The following is a 21,690-nucleotide window of genomic DNA, read 5'->3' on the forward strand; positions in this document are numbered from 1 at the left end:
CTGAACTTCTCATTAAGGGAGGCAACCCAGCCTTGGTCTGGAGATCCTGAAGTTATATTGTGTGTGTAATAAAATAATTATTTTGTTATTTTTATGAGCATAGCATTAATAAATTAAATATTTAGTAAGATTTGTATCTCAGGATTTTTCTACCTGCTAAGACTAGATTGTTCAACAAGGCAGATGAGGTTCTTTGGTGAGTTATTATAAGGTATTGAAGCCTATAATTTAGTAGTGGAAAGAGCACATAGCAAGAGTTGTATGATGAGGTTGGAGAGGTAGGCAGCAAACAGATAATGAAATTTTAGTCTAAACATTCGTAAAATATGAGGGTGGCTCCTGTGTGGAGATTAGGTTACTGGGAGGCAAAGCAGACTTAGAGAAAATAGGAGGACATTGCAGTAGTTCAGGAAATAAATAATAGCTGTTTAGTGTATGATGGTAGTTGTGGAGAAAAAAGCCAATGGATGGATTTGAAATATAGTTTGGAAGTAAAACTATCAGTACATATTGATGGATTGGATATAGGGGTGAAAGAAAGAGAAGAATAAAGGTTGACCAAATTCTTTTTTGTTTCAAAGTATGGAAGCTTGTTAAGACCTCTTTTCTGTTGGTATTTTCTTTCTTGCTCAATAAGAAAACAACCCAAAGCACTTTTTTCTAATAACTTATATCTTCTTCTTTTATAATAAAAAAATATGAGTGATCTTTAGAGTACAATACAAAATTCTTTTACATTTTACCTCACCATATTTACTTTTACCAAAGTAGTATAAGAATAATTGTAGGAAAAACATAGTTTATCTACTTGGACTATAAAATTTTGGTACACTAAAAAAAGGTAAATCAAAATGGTTATACATTGCAATAGAATGCAGAATCACACGGATATTAAAGGTAAACATACTTCAAATGTATTTTATATTCTTGGCTGCTTCTTCAGACCACTCCATTGCCTTTTGGGACATTTCTGTGGAAAAGTTGAGAAGCACTGACCTATCTGAACCTTCCAATCCAGCCAAACTTGTCTCTACTTTGTTCCAGGAACATGCTGTGTACATTCCTCTTTCCATGTTTTGCATGCTTTTCTCCCTGCCAATAATGCCCTGTTTTTCATTACTTGTCAAAATTCTATTTTTCTTTTAAGGTTCAGCCTATGTTTTAATTACTGTGTGAAACTTCGAAAACCTTTCTTTGTTTTTAGTAATTATGATCATTTTCTTCTTGTCGTTTTGTAGCACCTAATTTTTAAAATTTATTTTGTACTTAGATAACGTATAATTTACTATAAATCATAGATTTTTAAGAGTTGGGAGGAACAGTGGAAATTTAATTAATTTTATTATACAAGTGAGGAAGATGAGATTCATTTGTCATGTAACTAGTTTGCAATAAGAAAGGGTGAAACTTATTTTTCGGTCTCTTGGCTCCCAGGTTAGTAATTTTTCTAATCTACTGCATTACTTCTTCATGTATATTTATTGATCTGAAAAGTTGTGTCTCTTAGAATTATATAGTATATGAGTAAAGTTTGAAAATAATAACTTTTAAAATGTGATATTTGAGGTACTGGTTTTCGAGTGTATGTGTACAGATTGACTGAAATTTATTATAACTTGTATTTACTCTTTCTTTTTCTTTCTTTTTTTTTTTTTTTTGTAGGGACAGGTTCTCACTATGTTGCCCAGGCTGGACTTGAACTCCTGGGCTTAAGTGATCCTCTCACCTTGGCTTCCCAGAGTGCTGGGATTACAGGTGTGAGCCACTGTACTTAGCCTCTTATTTACTCTTTATTCAACAGATTTATTAATCAACACATGTTGATGAAACTTAATTATAGCTTTTATATACTCTTCATTTATTCAACAACTTTCATGTGTCAGAGAGTATCCTGGGCACTGAATGCAGTAGTAAATAATACATTAAGGTTCTTACCTTCAGGAAGCTTTCATTCTAGTGGTACGAGACAGTGAGCACAATCATAATCTAATCTATGGTGGGAAAACATCAGAACAGCTGTGGCCACTTGAGTGGTCGGAGCAGGGACTGATGGAGAAGGGGCATGAAATAACTTTTTGGGATGCTGATAATTTCTTAGGGCTTTGGGTTACATAGGTATATGCAGTGTCCAAACCTATTGACTGGTACACTTAAGATTTGTGCATTTGATTGTATTTAGGAGGCAAAAATTCTGTAAAACTAGAATAGATGTAACTTATATGAGAGTTATAAAAGACAATATGTTAAACACCCATGAAACTACCACCCACCCCAGGAACGAGAACATTGCCAGCAGTTTGCACCTACATACATGTTTCTCCCTACCTATCCTCCTGTCTATCTTGCAGGAGTAACCACTGTGTATTGTATTTTGGGATTAACATTTCCTTGATTTTTGATTTTTTTTTTTTTTTTTTTTTTTTTGCGGGGGGTAGGTTTAACACATGTATATGCCTAAACAATATACTATTCAGTTTTGCTTGTTTTTGAAATTTAGAAAAACAGTATTTTACAGCTTGCAGTTTTCTGTAACTTACTGCTTTTACAACATTGTATTTTTAAGATTTACCCATGTTGCATAAAGCTATAGTTCATTTATTTTAACAACTGAGGAACAGATTCTATAGTATAAATGCACAAAAGTATTTACCTATTTTCCTGATAGTTTGGGTTGTTTGCAGTTTTTGCCATTGGAAGCTGAGGTGCAATGAATATTCTTGTAATGTGTTTCTTGGTGTAAATATGCATGAGGTTTGTGACTAGATGAAGAATTGTAGCAGTTCTCAGAACGTGGTCTCTAGAGGATGCCTGGGTATCCTAAAAACCTATTCAAGGGTTGAATGAAATTAAAATGATTTTCATAATAATGCCAAGATGTTAAATGTCTTTTTCATTGAGTTGACATATGCACAAATGGTACAGAAGTAGTAGTGAGTGAAACTGCTGGCACCTTAGCACAAATCAAAGCAGTAATGTTGGCTGTAGTTGTGATCATTATATTCTTTTTTTTTTTTTTTTTTTTTGAGACAGGTTCTCACTTTGTTACTCAGGTTGGAGTGCAGTGCAGTGGCATGAGCACAATCACTGCTTACTGCAGCCTCGACCTCCTGGGCTCAAGTGATCCTGTTGTTTTCTTTCTTGTCATGTACTTCCAGGAAAAGAAAAAAGCCAATTCGAGTGACTTAATTCTTTTGATTCTTTTTCATAGAAAAGCATCAGTGCATTTTCTAAATGATTGAATTCATTAAAATTCAGGAAACATTTACTGAGTGCCTATGGAATTCTGGGGTATGTGTGTATGTTTAAGGTAGTGTGATTTCCAGTTAACATCCTTTCTGTTCTAAACACATGATTGCTTCGTATTAAAATATAAATAGAGAAAAAAATATCCTGAATAAAAATAGATCAAGCTGTACATACATATAGATTACATGTGCAAAATAATGAGTGTGGTTAAAGCCTATGCCGTGCTTGCTGGGTTTCCTGTACAGAAGTAGGCACTGGAGACAGTTTTACTCTTGTGGTACAACATGGACGACTAGAGGCAGGTCCAGGATGTTACTTTTACTGCCAGCCATTGCTTCCCTCCAAATAGACTATTGGAAGGGGAACCTCCCGCCAAATGCTGCTTATTGCTATAGCTTTGGATAAGTTGCAAGCTTAGGAAGATGAAATGACATGATTTAGGAACTCCAGGATAAAGCGAAGTATCTCCTGCCTTGTGACTGACTGGATCTGCATCGTATCAGATACCTCCTCAAGGCAGGAATTTTAACCTGCTGTTATAAGACCTGGTTCTATATATATAGATAGCCCAGGTAGGCTAAGTTGTGGCAGCCACAAATTGTTAGATGAGTAGGGTGACCACAGACTGTGTATGTGTGTGTGTTGAGGGTGAGGTGAGGAATGGTGCAGTGAGCCTGCAAACCAAATTGCAAAATATATGAAGAAACGCAGTGCTAAGAAAAATAGTCAACAAAATTAAAAATTGAAAAATGAATTTTTTCCTGATAAAATTTAAAAATGTAAGTAAACCCCAAATTGAAATGTAACACACAAACAGGAAAGTATGCTACTCATAAATGCACAGGTTAACAAATTTTCATAAAGTGAACACACCTTTGTTAACCACTACTTAGATCAAGAAATAGAATATCACCAGAATTACTGGCAGAAGGCACCCCAGAGGTCTCCCTGTGCCTCATGCCAGTTATTCTCCATGCCCTCCCACTATCCCAACCCTGCCAAGCTAACCGCTATCCTAACTTTTTCACCATGAGAAAGAAATGGAGGGATATGGAAGTGAGCTTGAGAGGCTTCCATGGTCAGTGAACAGTTCAGGTAAAATAATTTAGAGGAAATAACAAAGAAGTAGCATTTGACTGCATAGTAGCTGAGAATTTCCTAGAATAGAAAGAAGACATGAATCTTTAGATTAAAAGTATATCTTCACTTTTGATCAATATAAAGAAACATCTACATCAAAACCTTTCCAAAAATATTGCAGAACATTGCTGCTAATGCAAACAAGTTTTAAACTACTTGGGGTAAAGCCATGACATGTAGGAGTGATAGCAGACTTCAATATTTATGTTAATAGATACCACAAAACAATGCAGTAATATCTTTAAAGTTCTGGGGTAAGAAAATTATAAACAGGATTTTGAGAGTGAGGGCAACAAATTTTTTTCAAAGACTACAACTTAACCCACAGAGCCTCACTGAAAGTTCTACTAAAAGATACATTTCAGCAGGAAAAAGTGAGTCCAGAAGGAAGACCAAAAACAATGGTGAGCACAAAACAATCCAAAGTCAATGGTGAGCACAAATTGATAAATTCTAGCAAATTTACTCCTTACTGCTAAGAACTTCATTGTAATTAACTTTCTGTCTTTTCAGAAAACCAATTCTAGATTTGTTGATCTTTTCCATCATTTTTATAGTCTCTATTTCATTTATTTCTGCTCTGAACTTCATTATTTCCTTCCTTCTGTTAACTTTGGGCTTTGTTCTTCTTTTTCTAGTTCCTTGAGGTGTAATGTTATGTTGGTTGACATCTTTCCTCCTTTTTGATGTAGGTATTTATTGCTATAAACTTCCCTCTTATAACTGCTTTTGCTGCATTTAATACTGACTATTATAAGATACGATGTAATAGATTTCAAGGAATTATGTATTTTCGAACAAATTAATTCTTTAAAGTTGCATATCCAATCGCAGATGAACTTCAAAACTCTTGTAGTTTTATATGTTACAGTAATTGCAAGGTTTTGTTGTTTTGATATATTAGAAGTTCTAGAATTGTTATATCCTCTTGATGAATTAATCCCTTTATCATTATAGAATCACCTTCTTTGTCTCTTTACTGTTTGTGACTTAAAGTCTGTTGTATCTGATATACCTTTGCATGGAACATCTTTTTCTCTCCCTTTACTTTCAGTCTATGTGTATCTTTAAAGGTGAGATAAGGTTTTATAAGTAGCATATAGTTGGGTCATGTTTTTTAATACACTCAGCCATTCTCTATCTTTTAAGTGGAAAGTTTAATCTGTTTACATTCAAGTTTATTCTTGATATGTGAAGGCTTATTAGTGTCATTTTATTAATTGATTTCTGGTTGTTTTGTAGGTCCTTTGTTCTTTTCTTTCTCTCATATTGTTTAGCATTGTGGTTTGTTGGTTTTCTATAGTGATAACATTTGAATCCTTTCTTGTCTGTGTGTGTTTGCTTTACCAGTGGGTTTGATACTTTCGTCATCTGTTTTTCATAATGGTAGTAATTGTCCTTTTTGTTTGTTTGTTTGTTTCTTTTTTGAGACAGGGTTTTGCTCTCGTTCTGTCCTCCAGGCTGGAGTGCAGTGGTGTGATCATGGTTCATTGCAGCCTCGACCTCCATGGTCTCACGTGATCCTCCTGCCTCAGCCTCTCAGGTAGCTGGGACTACAGAAGCCTGCCACCATGCCTGGCTAATTCTTTTGTATTTTTTTTTGTAGAGATGTGGTTTTACCATGTTGTCCAGGCTAGTTGTGAACTCCTGGGCTCAAGCAGTCTGCCTGGCTCAGCCTTCCAAAGTGCTAGGATTATAGGCCGGAGCCACTGTGCCTGGCCCTGACATTGTTCTTTGACTTCCAAATGTAGAACTCCCTCAAGCATTTCTTGTAGGTCTGATCTAGTAGTGTTGAATTCCCTCAGCTTTTGCTTGCTTCAGAAAAACTTTCTCCTTTGCTTAATAAAGGATAATTTTGCTGGGTATAGTATCCTTGACTTGCAGGGTTTTTTTCTTTCAGCACTTTTTTTTTTTATTTCTTTATTTTTTATTTTATTATACTTTAAGTTCTAGGGTACATGTGCACAACGTGCAGGTTTGTTACCTATGTATACATGTGCCATGTTGGTGTGCTGCACCCATTAACTCGTCATTTATATTAGGTATATCTCCTAATGCTATCCCTCCCCCCTACCCCCTCCCCACAATAGGACCTGGTGTGTGATGTTCCCCTTCCTGTGTCCAGGTGATTTCATTGTTCAGTTCCCACCTAGGAGTGAGAACATGTGGTGTTTGGTTTTCTGTCCTTGCGATAGTTTGCTGAGAATGATGGTTTCCAGCTGCATCCATGTCCCTACAAAGGACACGAACTCATCCTGTTTTATGACTGCATACTATTCCATGGTGTATATGTGCCACATTTTCTTAATCCAGTCTGTCACTGATGGATATTTGGGTTGATTCCAAATCTTTGCTATTGTGAATAGTGCCACAATAAACATACATGTGCATGTGTCTTTATAGCAGCATGATTTATAATCCTTTGGGTATATACCCAGTAATGGGATGGCTGGGTCAAATGATATTTCTAGTTCTAGATCCTTGAGGAATCACCACACTGTCTTCCACAATTGTTGAACTAGTTTACAGTCCCACCAATAGTGTAAAAGTGTTCCTATTTCTCCACATCCTCTCCAGCACCTGTTGTTTCCTGACTTTTTAATGATTGCCATTCTAACTGGTGTGAGATGGTATCTCATTGTGACTTTGATTTGCATTTCTCTGATGGCCAGAGATGATGAGCATTTTTTCATGTGTCTGTTGGCTGCATAAATGTCTTCTTTTGAGAAGTGTCTGTTCATATCCTTTGCCCACTTTTTGATGGGGTTGTTTTTTTTTTTCTTGTAAATTTGTTTGAGTTCTTGGTAGATTCTGGATATTAGCCCTTTGTCAGATGAGTAGATTGTAAAAATGTTCTCCCATTCTGTAGATTGCCTGTTCACTCTGATGGTAGTTTCTTTTGCTGTGCAGAAGCTCTTTAGTTTAATTAGATTCCATTTGTCAATTTTGGCTTTTGTTGCCATTGCTTTTGGTGTTTTTAGACATGAAGTCCTTGCCCATGCCTATGTCCTGAATGATATTGCCTAGTTTTTATTCTAGGGTTTTTTATGGTTTTAGGTCTAACATTTAAGTCTCTAATCCGTCTTGAATTAATTTTCATATGAGGAGTAAGGAAAGGATCCAGTTTCAGCTTTCTACTTATGGCTAGCCAATTTTCCCAGCACCATTTATTAAATAGGGAATCCTTTCCCCATTTCTTGTTTTTGTCAGGTTTGTTGTTCCATTCTCTCCTGGCCTGTAATGATTCTGCTGAGAAATCTGCTGTTAGTCTGATGGAGCTTGCCTTAGAAGTGACTAGACACTTTTTTCTTGCTGTTTTTAGAATTCTCTCTTTGTCTTAGACTGTTGACAGTTTGACTCTAATGTGTTGTGGAGAACCTGTTGGAATTTTCTTTTTGGGGCTCTCTGAGCTTCTGTATCTGGATGTCTAAATCTCTTGCTATACTTGGGTAGTTTTCAGCTATTATTTCATTTACCAGGTTTTCTATTCCTTTTGTATTTTCATTGTCTTCCAGAATACTGAAAATTCTAATATTAGGTTGCTTTATGGTATCCCATACGTCATGCAGGCTTTGTTCATTCTTTTTTTTTTTAGTTTTGTCTAATGGTGTTATTTCAGAAGACCTGTCTTCAAGTTCAGAAATTCTTTCTTCTGCTCAATTTAGTCTATTATAGATGCTCTAGAATGTATTTTTATTTCATTAAATGAATTCTTCAGTTTCAGGGTTTCTTGTTTTCTTTTTAAATGATATCTCTCTCTTTGGTAAATTTCTCATTCACATCCTGAGTTGTTTTTCTGGTTTCTTCGTTTTGTTTATCTGTATGCTTTTGTATCTCCCTGAGCTTCTTTAATATCATTTTTTAAATTCTTTTTCTGGCATCTCATGAATTTCTTTTGGATTGGAAGCTTTTGGTAGAAAATTATTGTGATCCTTTGGAGATGTCATATTTCCTCTTGTTTCCATGTTTCTTACATTTCTTGCACATCTAGTGTAATAGTTACTTCCATTTTTTTAAATTTGCTTTCATAGGGTAGGACTTTTTCCTGAAGATTTGTTTGGGGTGTTGGTTGGCCAGGGCACTTTGGGTTTGAATCTGAGTGCATGCAGTAATGTAGTCTCTGTAAGGTTTTTTTTCCTCTGTAAACAGCATCAGTGGTGTCTGGGATTTCCTCAGTGGCATAGTGTGTGGTTGTGAAGGCTGTGGTGAACTGTTGCTGGGGATGGTGACACCAGCTGGACCGATCCTCAGTCCTCAGTGGTGGCAGTAGTTGGACAACCATGCCTGTACATTAGCCCCAGGGTGGCTTACATTAGTAATGGTATTAGTGGGTCCAGGCAGTCCAATTTTTGGGTCTCCAGGTAACTTGTTTGGGTACCAGCAGTGGCAGTGATGGGCTGGGCAGCTGAGTGGGTCCACAGGCCCCTGGGCAGTGAGCATGGCATAGGCCATGTCAGGAGCAATGGTAGGTCAACCTCTGGCTCTCCAATTGTCTGTGCTTATGTTGGCGGTGACAGCGATAGGCTGGGTAGGCAAGTCCCAAAACCTGCAGGTGGCAAGTGTGAGTGGGAACCAGCTGTAGTGGTAGTGGCAGGTTGGGTGGGTCACATCCTCAGACCCCCAGGTGGAATGCTCAGTTGACACTGGATGTGGACAAACTGGTGCGATCCCAAGGCCCCCAGATAACATGCTCGGGTACTTGGCAGTGGGGTGCTGAACTGAGCAGGATGAGAGTATCCTCAGGTCCTCCAGTAGTGTGAGCAGGTGCTGTTTATGGTGGGCAGGAGCAGGATGATTTCCAATTTCCTGGTGGAATGTACAGGTGGGGGCGGCAGTGGCTGTGCTGTGCCCTGATGCTGGGGAGGGGTGGGGTTGCTCTCAGTGGGAGCAGTTGTAGGGAGCTGGCTGGGGAGTATGCACTGCAGCTGCAGGTGGAGTCTGCAGATGTGATGAAGCTATACTCAGGGTGCATGTATTTTGACACTAGCGGCAGCAGCCTGCAATGGTGGCAGCTGTAGCTGGTAGAGCTTGTCCTCAGGGCACATACAAATGTATGGCAGCCCTTCTGCTGGGAGCAGTGGGGTTACTGCCAATGGCTTGTGCTTTGGTCCCATAGGCAGCAGCCAGCAGTGGAGGTGACTGTGGGTGGAGGATGTCAGTGGGGCTCTAGGGGTATGGATATATGGGGGCTATTGGACTCCAGGGTAGGAGGCATTCTGGTGGGGGTTGGGCTTTAAAAATGTCACTGTGCTGTAGCTGCTTAGAAATCGGGGGTATGTTGGATCAGCGTAAGCTCCCTCTCTAAGGCAATGTCATTGTGCAGTCTCCAGGCAGCTCCTATGTTACTCCCAGGGCCCATGAAAGTTGAAGGGCTCTCTTGTGTCTGGGATTGCAGGAATTTGTGGTGAAAATGTGTGCCACTGGGAGTCTCTCACTTACTCTTTCCCCACACTGTGCAGGCTCTCTAGGCTTCCAGCTGATCCTGGCTGAGCAGGCTGCCCCACTTCCCTCTCCTTCCTTGCTTTAGGTGTTTTCTATCACTTCTCTGTTGAATTTCAGTGTTCTCTCTTAGACGACCTATTCGAAGTGTGATTATCTGCTCGCTACTTTGGTTCTTCTTTGTGGAGGAGGCTAGTACCAGATACTTCTAGTCAGCCTTCTGGACCCCTCTTCCCTCAATTTGAGATCTCTTCTGTTGTCTGTAACTAAGTTTAATGCTTGTTTGTTCATGTTAGGAATTTATATCATCTTCCTCAATTAGGTTGTTAACTGGAATTTTATAATCTTTGTCCACAGGAAGTTTAAAATTTGTGATTTCTTGCATTGTGCTTTGTATGTAGTAGTACACGCTATTTATCCAGCTAATGGGTTTGACAGCCATTGCTGTCAAGGAGCAGTCCTTCTTTGTATATGAAGGATGCCTTATCAATATTATTTACATTTGTAACTTTATTTATTTATGTATTTATTCATTCATTCATTCATTTTTGAGACAGAGTCTCGCTGTGTCACCCAGACTGGAGTGTGGTGGAGTGCGGAGGCTCACTGCAGCCTCAACCTCCCAGGCTCAAGTGATTCTTCTGCTCCGCTCCGAGAGTAGCTAGGACTACAAGTGCGTGCTGCCACGCCCAGCTAATTTTTTTTTTTTTTTTTTTTGGTATTTTTTTTGTAGAAACGAGGTTTCACCATGTTGCTGAGGCTTGTCTCCAACTTATGGGCTCAAGCTATCTGCCCGCCTCGGCCCCGCAAAGTGCTAGAATTACAGGTGTAAGACACTGCGCCCAGCCCATTTGTAACTTTATTGTTTTCTCTTACAGGCAAATATTCTGAAAAAGACTCTGCGTGGGAATGGCCTGCCTTACTATGACAGAAATGGAGGGAACATCCACATCTTCTATATATCAGAATGGTGATATTTCTGGAAATGCCAATTCTATGAAGCAAATAGATCCAGTCCTTCAGGTGTATCTTTACCATTCCCTTGGGAAATCTGAGGCAGATTATCTGACCTTTCCATCTGGGGAGTATGTTGCAGAAGAAATCTGTATTGCTGCTTCTAAAGCTTGTGGTAAGTATTAAAAAAACAGCCTTTTCCTTTTTAATCCATGTATTATTGTTTTAATTATGCTATGCTAATACCAGCTACATGCATTATATATATATATTTTTTAATGCTTGTATGTCTGGCATGTGTGTTTTCACATGCATAGACAATGAAAGTGTTACTGGAGTACAACTTATGGTGAATCTGCTTTGGGCTAGGTATCAAAACAAACTTGACGGCCATAAATGTTTGCTGAGTATTCTTTATAATTACATATATAATTACATCCTGTCATGGGCTATCTCATGACATAAGTTAATATTAAAGCTAGATCCTGAGAGCAACATGAAAGCAAAGAATTAATGTTTTGAAATATGTATTTGATTTAAAATCTTGATTAAATGGTTGACAACCATCATTTTCTTCTAGTTAGCTTCTGAAGACTTTGCCAGTCTTTCCTCATATATATATATTTCTCATATCTTTGGTGTATCTTGAAATCATTTTTACTCTTGAGGCCTGATTATATTATCTGTGGACCAAAACTATGAACCAGAGAACTCTTTCTGTAGAGCTAACATATTTTACTAGACCACTGAGGTTACTATAGAGCCTATTATCATGGTATCTCATTTTTAAATGTTCTTTTAATAGAAAGACTAGTTGACGCATAAGCTTTGTTTTGAAGAGTTGTAATATGATTTTATTTGTAGAGGTAAATTAAATGTCTAATATAGTATTTATAAGAATGTATGATGACATCAATTTATTCTGTTTAATTTAAGATCAGTATAGGTCAGAATAGCCATTAACTGTAAGTTGGAGGAAGCTAGGTACATTTCAAGTTCCTTGTAGCTATTTTGAAAAATACAATACATTGTTGTTAACTATAGTCACCCTACTCTTCTGTCAAACATTTGAACTTGTTCCTTTTGTCTGTATTTTTGTGCCCATTAACCAACGTCTCATTTCCCCCTTCCCACCTATATAACCTTGCCAGTCCCTGCTACCAATCCACTCTACCTTCATGTGATCAACTTTTTAAGCTCCCACACATGAATGAGAACTTGTGATATTTGTCTTTCAGTTCCTGGCTTATTTCACTTGACATAATGACCTTCAGTTCCATCCATGTTGCTGTGAATGACATGATTACATTCTTTTTTATGGTGCCATTGGGCCCCAGGGGAGTACACATTCTGTTGTGAGCTGGGCTTCCAAAATATCACCTTGCTGTAGCTGCTTAGGACTCAGGGGGAGTGTGGGACCCAGAGTGAACTTCCTCACTGGAATAGGAAGTGCTTTTGTGCTGTCTCTGGGCAGCCCACTATGTTAATTTTTTGTCTTGCAAGGGTCTAGGGTCTTTCCTGTGACTAAAATTGCAGGGGTTCACAGTAGGAATATGGACCATTGGGCATCTCTCACCCTTTCCGTATGTGGAGTCTCTTCCAGCTTCTTGCCACTCCTGGCAGAGCAGGCTGTCTTGTTCCGTCTCCTTCCTTGCTTTTCTATTGAATACCAGTGTTCCTCTTGGATAATCTACTCAAAGTGTGATTATATACTCATGGTTTTAGTTTTTAGTGGGGGAAGTGGATATGAGAGACCTCTAGTCAGTGATCTTGACTATATTGTAAAGTCTGTATTTTTTGTTGTGTGTAGTCTCTGAAATCTCTGATCCTTTAGCTTGTACTAAGATTTTAGCTTGTAAGATTTTTTTAGCTTGTAAGATTTTTTAGCTTGTAAGATTTTTTTTAGCTAGTCAGATTTTAGCTTGTGAGATTTTAGCTTGTAAGATTTTTAGCTTGTAAGATTGATTTTTAGCTTGTAAGATTTTTTTTTTGACAGATTTTATTGAATTCCTAGAGCCAAAAGAAAATAATAGAAAAGAACAACTCTTTCAGTCTTTGCAGATTGGCTCTGTGTTGGGGCACTCATTCAGTGTTTACCCAGTCCATTTACAACTCTGCCTTAGCCTTCCCTTCCTGCTTGTGCTGACTCTAAAGAACAGCTTGAGGTGAAAGCTTAGGGTGTTTTCTTCTAAGTGCCATTCCTTGGGCATGCATGTGGCTTTTCTACTCTCCAATACATAGTGATGCTTTTCAGTGCCGTCATTTCCCAAAGAAACTCTCCTCTCTCATGTCTTTTTTGGTTTTCAGTGTGTTTATTGCTTGCCTCAACTTTAGGCCTCTGCCCCAGGTTGTTCATTTGCAATGTTTTCAATGAATGTCTTCTGTGTAGCTGCTTTTCTGCCCCGAGAAAGTCCTGAATTAAGTGGAACATAGGTGTGCTCTTTGCATCGTTTCTTCAGTCAGTCCCCAGTCAGGTCAAAAGAGAGAAAAACGGTTTTTTGAGATTAAGGTCAGCTCTGTTCACTCCAGAGCCAGGGACCAAAGTTTCACACTGGGAACACCAATTGCCATCTTCAAGACTTTGCTTAACTAGGGGGAGTGAAGCAGGGGTTGCTAGGCAGGATGTGGTGGTAGTGGGTGGTTAAGGGAAAGTAAAAATGCTGCACAACTTTCCTGCCATTTTTAGTTGCTGTTTTCTTGATTCAGCATTTATGTGATTGCTGCATATCTTTGCCTATTTTCTATAGTTTATATGAAGTTCATTCTGACGGTTTTTACTCATTTTTTCCCGCCTGTTGCTGTGGAGAAGGATAGGCCCTTGGAACTACCTACTCCACCATTTTCACTGATGTTACTCTTTTACTTCTATAATCATGGAAGTAAAGTTTAAGATTTTTCTATCTATATTGTTGAGATTACCCTTGGTATCGTAGTCAAACTAAATTCACAAAATGTGTCTATTTCTCTGTTCCTTCTTGGTCTATTCTCTGTGATAGTATACTTAAGATGGAATTGTCTTTCATGTTTGATTGAACTCAAATATAAATTTTGTCTGGGCCTGATGGTGGTTTTTCTTTCTTCTTTGTTATGCTTCTTCCTTCCCTTCTTCTGTCTCTTTCCTGCTCCTTCTTTCTTTTCTTCTTTTGTTTAAGTGGATAGAGTCTGTTCCGTTTTTTTTATGGGTATTTTAAAAAATTATTATTGTACTTTAAGTTATAGGGTACATGTGCTCAATGTGCAGGTTTGTTACCTATGTATACATGTGCCCTGTTGGTGTGCTGCACCTATTAACTTGTCATTTACATTAGGTATATCTCCTAATGCTATCCCTCCCCCTTCCTCCCACCCCACGACAGGCCCCAGTGTGTGATGTTCCCCTTCCTGTGTCCAAGTGTTCTCATTGTTCAATTCCCACCTATAAGTGAGAACATGTGGTGTTTAGTTTTTTGTCCTTGCGATAGTTTGCTGAGAATGATGGTTTCCAGCTGCATCCATGTCCCTACAAAGGACACAAACTCATCCTTTTATGTGGCTGCATAGTATTCCATGGTGTATATGTGCCACATTTTCTTTTTTTTTTTTTTTGCAATGCAAAAAAAATCAAATTTATTAGTAAAATAGCAAAAGTAATAAGTTGATTTTACAGGCGTAAAAAAACAACGTTTTAAAAGGTACACATTTAATAAAATTGAATATTAATTAACATGCAAGTAAACTATGTTTTGTTTTCTATTTATAAATGTTTCTTTTTTTTTTTTTTGGAGTTTTTGATTGCTTGCTTTTTTTTTTTTTTTAAAATTTATTTATTATTATTAAACTTCAAGTTGTAGGGTACATGTGCACAACGTGCAGGTTTGCTACATATGTATACTTGTGCCATGTTGGTGTGCTGCACCCATCAACTCGTCATTTACATCAGGTATAACTCCCAATGCAATCCCTCCCCCCTCCCCCCTCCCCATGATAGGCCCCGGTGTGTGATGTTCCCCTTCCCGAGTCCAAGTGATCTCATTGTTCAGTTCCCACCTACGAGTGAGAACATGCGGTGTTTGGTTTTCTGTTCTTGTGATAGTTTGCTAAGAATGATGGTTTCCAGCTGCATCCATGTCCCTACAAAGGACACAAACTCATCCTTTTTTATGGCTGCATAGTATTCCATGGTGTATATGTGCCACATTTTCTTAATCCAGTCTGTCACTGATGGACATTTGGGTTGATTCCAAGTCTTTGCTATTGTGAATAGTGCTGCAATAAACATACGTGTTCATGTGTCCTTATAGCAGCATAATTTATAATCCTTTGGGTATATACCCAGTAATGGGATGGCTGGGTCATATGGTACATCTAGTTCTAGATCCTTGAGGAATCGCCGTACTGTTTTCCATAATGGTTGAACTAGTTTACACTCCCACCAACAGTGTAAAAGTGTTCCTATTTCTCCACATCCTCTCCAGCACCTGTTGTTTCCTGACTTTTTAATGATCGCCATTCTAACTGGTGTGAGATGGTATCTCATTGTGGTTTTGATTTGCATTTCTCTGATGGCCAGTGATGATGAGCATTTTTTCATGTGTCTGTTGGCTGTATGAATGTCTTCTTTTGAGAAATGTCTCAAAAGATTTTGGGCTGAGACAATGGGTTTTCTAAATATACAATCATGTCATCTGCAAACAGGGACAATTCGACGACTTCTTTTCCTAACTGAATACCCTTTATTTCTTTCTCTTGCCTGATTGCCCTAGCCAGAACTTCCAACACTATGTTGAATAGGAGTGGTGAGAGAGGGCATCCATGTCTTGTGCCAGTTTTCAAAGGGAATGCTTCCAGTTTTTGCCCATTCAGTATGATATTGGCTGTGGGTCTGTCATAAATAGCTTTTATTATTTTGAGATACGTTCCATCAATACCAAATTTATTGAGTTTTTAGCATGAAGGGCTGTTGAATTTTGTCAAAGGCCTTTTCTGCATCTATTGAGATAATCATGTGGTTCTTGTCTTTGGTTCTGTTTATGTGTTGGATTACGTTTATTGATTTGCATATGTTGAAGCAGCCTTGCATCCCAGGGATGAAGCCCACTTGATCATGGTGGATAAGCTTTTTGATGTGCTGCTGGATTCGGTTTGCCGGTATTTTATTGAGGATTTTTGCATCGATGTTCATCAGGGATATTGGTCTAAAATTCTCTTTTTTTGTTGTATCTCTGCCAGGCTTTGGTATCAGGATGATGTTGGCCTCGTAAAATGAGTTAGGGAGGATTCCCTCTTTTTCTATTGATTGGAATAGTTTCAGAGGGAATGGTACCAACTCCTCCCTGTACCTCTGGTAGAATTCAGCTGTGAATCTCTCTGGTCCTGGAGTTTTTTTTCGTTAGTAGGCTATTAATTATTGCCTCAATTTCAGAGCCTGCTATTGGTGTATTCAGGGATTTGACTTCTTCCTGGTTTAGTCTTGGGAGAGTGTAAGTGTCCAGGAAATTATCCATTTCTTCTAGGTTTTCTAGTTTATTTGCATAGAGGTGTTTATAGTATTCTCTGATGGTAGTTTGTATTTCTGTGGGGTTGTTGGTGATATCCCCTTTTATCATTTTTTATTGTGTCTATTTGTTTCTTCTCTTTTCTTCTTTATTAGTCTTGCTAATGGTCTATCAATTTTGCTGATCTTTTCAAAAAACCAGCTGCTGGATTCATTGATTTTTTGGAGGGTTTTTTGTTTCTCTGTCTCCTTCAGTTCTGCTCTGATCTTAGTTATTTCTTGCCTTCTGCTAGCCTTTGAATGTGTTTGCTCTTGCTTCTCTAGTTCTTTTAATTGTGATGTTAGGGTGTCAATTTTAGATCTTTCCTGCTTTCTGTTGTGGGCATTTAGTGCTATAAATTTCCCTCTACACACTGCTTTAAATGTGTCCCAGAGATTCTGGTATGTTGTATCTTTGTTCTCACTGGTTTCAAAGAACATCTTTATATCTGCCTTCATTTCATTATGTACCCAGTAGTCATTCGGGAGCAGGTTGTTCAGTTTCCATGTAGTTGAGCGGTTTTGATTGAGTTTCTTAGTCCTGAGTTCTAGTTTGATTGCACTGTGGTCTGAGAGACAGTTTGTTATAATTTCTGATCTTTTACATTTGCTGAGGAGTGCTTCACTTCCAACTCTGTGGTCAATTTTGGAATAAGTGTGATGTGGTACTGAGAAGAATATATATTCTGTTGAATTGGGGTGGAGAGTTCTGTAGATGTCTATTAGGTCTGCTTGGTGGAGAGTTGAGTTCAATTCCTGGATATCCTTGTTAACTTTCTGTCTCATTGATCTGTCTAATGTTGATAGTGGGGTGTTAAAGTCTCCCATTATTATTGTATGGGAGTCTAAGTCTCTTTGTAAGTCTCTAAGGACATGCTTTATGAATCTGGGTGCTCTTGTGTTGGGTGCATATATATTTAGGATAGTTAGCTCTTCCTGATGAATTGATCCCTTTACCATTATATAATGGCCTTCTTTGTTTTGATCTTTGATGGTTTAAAGTCTGTTTTATCAGACACTACGATTGCAACCCTTGCTTTTTTTGTTTTCCATTTGCTTGGTAGATCTTCCTCCATCCCTTTATTTTGAGCCTATGTGTGTCTCTGCATGTGAGATGGGTCTCCTGAATATAGCAAACTGATGGGTCTTGACTCTATCCATTTTGCCAGTCTGTGTCTTTTAACTGGACCATTTAGTCCATTTACATTTAAGGTTAATATTGTTATGCGTGAACTTGATCCTGTCATTATGATATTAGCTGGTTATTTTGCTCGTTAGTTGATGCAGTTTCTTCCTAGCCTTGATGGACTTTACATTTTGGCAGGTACCAATGGCTGGTACTGGTTGTTCATTTCCATGTTTATTGCTTCCTTCAAGACCTCTTGTAGGGCAGGCCTGGTGGTGACAAAATCTCTAAGCGTTTGCTTGTCTTATTTCTCCTTCACTTATGAAACTTAGTTTGGCTGGATATGAAATTCTGGGTTGAAAATTATTTTCTTTAAGAATGTTGAATATCGGCCCCCACTCTCTTCCGGCTTGTAGAGTTTCTGCCGAGAAATGTGCTGTTAGTCTAATGAGCTTCCCTTTGTGGGTACTTCGACCCTTATCTCTGGCTGCCCTTAACATTTTCTCCTTCATTTCGACTTTGGTGAATCTGACAATTATGTGTCTTGGAGTTGCTCTTCTTGAGGTGTATCTTTTTGGCGTTCTCTGTATTTCCTGAATTTGCATGTTAGCCTGCCTTACTAGGTTGGGGAAGTTCTTGTGGATGATATCCTGCAGAGTGTTTTCCAACTTGTTTACATTTTCCCTGTCACTTTCAGGCACACCAATCAGATGTAGATTTGGTCTTTTCACATAATCCCATATTTCTTGGAGGCTTTGTTCATTTCTTTTTACTCTTTTTTCTCTTGACTTCTTGCTTCATTTCATTCATTTGATCTTCAATCACTGATACTCTTTCTTCTAGTTGATCGAGTCAGTTACTGAAGCTTGTGCATTTGTCACATAGTTCTCATGTTATGATTTTCATCTCCGTCAGTTCTTTTAAGGACTTTTCTCCATTGGTTATTTTAGTTAGCCATTCGTCAAATCTTTTTTCAAGGTTTTTAGTTTCTTTGCACTGGTTACGTAGTTCCTCCTTTAGCTCTGAGAAGTTTGATTGACTGAAGCCTTCTTCTCTCAACTCGTCAAAGTCATTCTTCGTGCAGCTTTGTTCCGTTGCTGGCAATGAGCTGCGTTCCTTTGGAGGGGGAGATGTGCTCTGATTTTTTGAATTTCCAGCTTTTCTGCACTGCTTTTTCCCCATCTTTGTGGTTTTCTCTGCCTTTGGTCTTTGATGATGGTGATGTACTGATGGGGTTTTGGTGTGGGTGTCCTTTCTGTTTGTTAGTTTTCCTTCTAACAGTCAGGACTCTCAGCTGCAGGTCTGTTGGAGTTTGCTTGAGGTCCACTCCCGACCCTGTGTGCCTGGGTTTCAGCAGCGGAGGCTGCAGAAGATAGAATATTGCTGAACAACGAGTGTTGCTGTCTGATTCTTGCTCTGGAAGTTTCATCTCAGGGATGTACCCAGCCGTGTGATGTGTGAGGTGTCGGTCTGCACCTAGTGGGGGATGTCACCCAGTTAGGCTACTCAGGGGTCAGGGACCCACTTGAGCAGGCAGTCTGTCCGTTCTCAGATCTCAACCTCTGTGCTGGGAGAACCACTGCTCTCTTCAAAGCTGTCAGACAGGGACATTTACCTCTGCTGAGGTTTCTGCTGCTTTTTGTTTAGCTATGCCCTGTCCCCAGAGGTAGAGTCTACAGAGGCAGGCAGGCCTCCTTGAGCTGTGGTGGGCTGCACCCAATTCGAGCTTCCCGGAGGCTTTGTTTACCTACTTAAGCCTCAGCAATGGCGGGCACCCCTCCCCCAGCTTCGCTGCCACCTTGCAGTTAGATCTCAGACTGCTGTGCTAGCAATGAGGGAGGCTCCGTGGGCTTGGGACCCTCCGGGCCAGGTGTGGGATATAATCTCCTAGTATGCCGTTTGCTAAGACCCTTGGTAAAGCGCAGTATTAGGGTGAGAGTTACCCAATTTTTCAGGTGTTGTGTGTCTCAATTTCCTTTGGCTATGAAAAGGAATTTCCTTCCCTCTTGCGCTTCCCAGGTGAGGCGATGCCTCACCCTGCTTCTGCTCTTGCTGGTTGGGCTGCACCCCCAACCAGCGGATCAGCACCAACTGTCCGACCCGCCCCAGTGAGATGAACCCGGTACTTCAGTTGAAAATGTAGAAATCACCCATCTTCTGTGTCACTCATGCTGGGAGCTGGAGGCTGGAGCTGTTTCTATTCGGCCATCTTGAGTGCGCCCCCTCGGTTTCTTTTCTTAAACTTCATGAACCAACCTCTACTAGCTTCCTACCTTTCTTCTGCTGTTTCCTCACCCCTCTCAGCCTTCACAGATTTGAAGACAATTAGGGCCTTGCTCTGGTTTAGGGTTTGACTTCAGGGAATATTGTGGCTGGTTTGATCTTCTATCTAGACCACTCAAACTTTTGTCACATCATCAATAAGGCTGTTTTGCTCTCTTATCATTTATGTATTTACTGCAGTAGCACTTTTAATTTCATTCAGAAACTTTTTCTTTGCATTCAGAACTTAATTGACTGGTGCAGGAGGCCTGGCTTTTAGTCTGTCTTGGCATTTGATATACCTTCCTCACTTAGTTTAATCATTTGTAGCTTTTGATTTAGAGTGAGAGATATGAAACTCTTCAATATATGAAACTCTTCCTTTCCCTTGAATGCCTAGAGGCCATTGTAGGATTATTAATTGGCCTATTTTCCATACAGTTGTATCTCAGGGAATAGAGAGGCCTAAGGAGAGGGAGAGAGACAGGAATGGCTATTGCTGGAGCAGTCAGAACACACACAGCATTTATTGCTTATGTTTGTCATCTTATATGGGCACGGTTCATGGCGGCCCCAAATGATTACAATTGTAATGTCGAAGATCACTGATCACAGATCATCATAACTGATATAATAATAATGAAAAAGTTTGAAATATTGCAAGAATTAGCAAAATGTGTCATAGAGACACAAAGTGAGCACACGCTGTTGGAAAAATGGTGCTGACACACCTACCAGATTCACAGTTGCTGTAAATCCTTATTTTGTAAAGAAAAAAACCCCACAATATCTGCAAAGTACAATAATGCAGAGTGCACTAAAACGAAGTATGTTTGTATAAAAAAAGATTGTGATTAACAATTCAGTTGTAGGGAGTGGAATATCAAAAGATTTCGACTGCTACTACATTTCATTCTGATTTTAAGAGTTGTTACTTTAGCCTCATTACACATTATAGGTGCTATGTAAATGTTCTGTTGTGTATCTTTAATAATTCCTTTTTCTGCTTCTTTTCTAGGTATCACACCTGTGTATCATAATATGTTTGCTTTAATGAGTGAAACAGAAAGGATCTGGTATCCACCCAACCATGTCTTCCATATAGATGAGTCAACCAGGCATAATGTACTCTACAGAATAAGGTACTTTCTTCAGTAAACTAACTTACTTAATGTTGAAAGGCAAAATGGGAGAAATTATCAAATATTTTTAAATTGCAAGGTAGTTAATACCAGAGACCTGAACCAATTAGTTAGCACTCATTTTAAGATTTCATTTAAGATTCTGTTTCTCCATCAGAGAAAGTGTTCATACATGTTGTTTAAGTAGAATAGTCTGAGAATAAAGCTGTTTTGGTGGGATGCCACTTAACTCCTTATGATTATAATTAAATAAGTAAAAAAAAAATCAGAATGGGCTTTATTAACAAAATCCTAAATGTTTGGGATATTGCTGGTTTGTGCAATGTTTTGTGCAATAAAATGCAATTTCACATCTTATCTTTATAAAGAACTTTTAAAAAAGTTGTTGTGAAGAAAAGAGACTTTTCCCAGTGTGTATTTGCAGCCTCAAATTGTAAGTTAGTTTATATAATTTATGGTAATGTGTAATGCCTATTTAGAGAAATCTAGTAGTATTTTTTTCCTCGAAAGGATGAAACAAAGATATGTTTGATTTGTGTCTCATAAATACCTGTGATTTTTCTAAGCATTTATATATATATATACACACACATAAAATTCATCATAACTTAAGGAGGTATTAAGATTTCCACATTAAAGATAAAGAATTTAGAGAGCATTGAGAAACAATATTACTCAAATTTATTCATGGTCACACAGCTAGGAATTGGGAGTCAGGTTCAAATCCAAGCCTAGTTTGCTTCATAAGCTTGCCTCTTAACCACCTCATGTGTACTTCATTAAAGAGATAATGTATATATAGTATTTATTATTGTGCCTATCACTTCGTGCTCTCTCAGTAAATTTTAGTATTGTTTTGCTTCTTTCCC

At 38.6% G+C, this 21,690-nt stretch overlaps 1 protein-coding gene across 4 annotated transcripts in view; it reads left to right on the forward strand.

Annotated features, from left to right (window-relative positions):
- The window catches only part of JAK2 (Janus kinase 2), a 148,631-nt gene that overhangs the window by 28,786 nt on the left and 98,155 nt on the right, over positions 1–21,690 (forward strand). For all 4 annotated transcript variants that reach the window (XM_073021559.1, XM_073021558.1, XM_073021560.1 and 1 more), the window contains 2 exons: positions 10,704–10,954; positions 20,698–20,821. In XM_073021559.1, the coding sequence (XP_072877660.1) occupies positions 10,735–10,954; positions 20,698–20,821 (344 nt within the window). In that variant the 5' untranslated portion in view covers positions 10,704–10,734. The remainder of the gene's footprint in view (positions 1–10,703; positions 10,955–20,697; positions 20,822–21,690) is intronic.

The sequence above is a fragment of the Chlorocebus sabaeus genome, chromosome 12 (genome assembly GCF_047675955.1).
Source record: "Chlorocebus sabaeus isolate Y175 chromosome 12, mChlSab1.0.hap1, whole genome shotgun sequence".
In the NCBI taxonomy this organism is placed as follows: domain Eukaryota; kingdom Metazoa; phylum Chordata; class Mammalia; order Primates; family Cercopithecidae; genus Chlorocebus; species Chlorocebus sabaeus.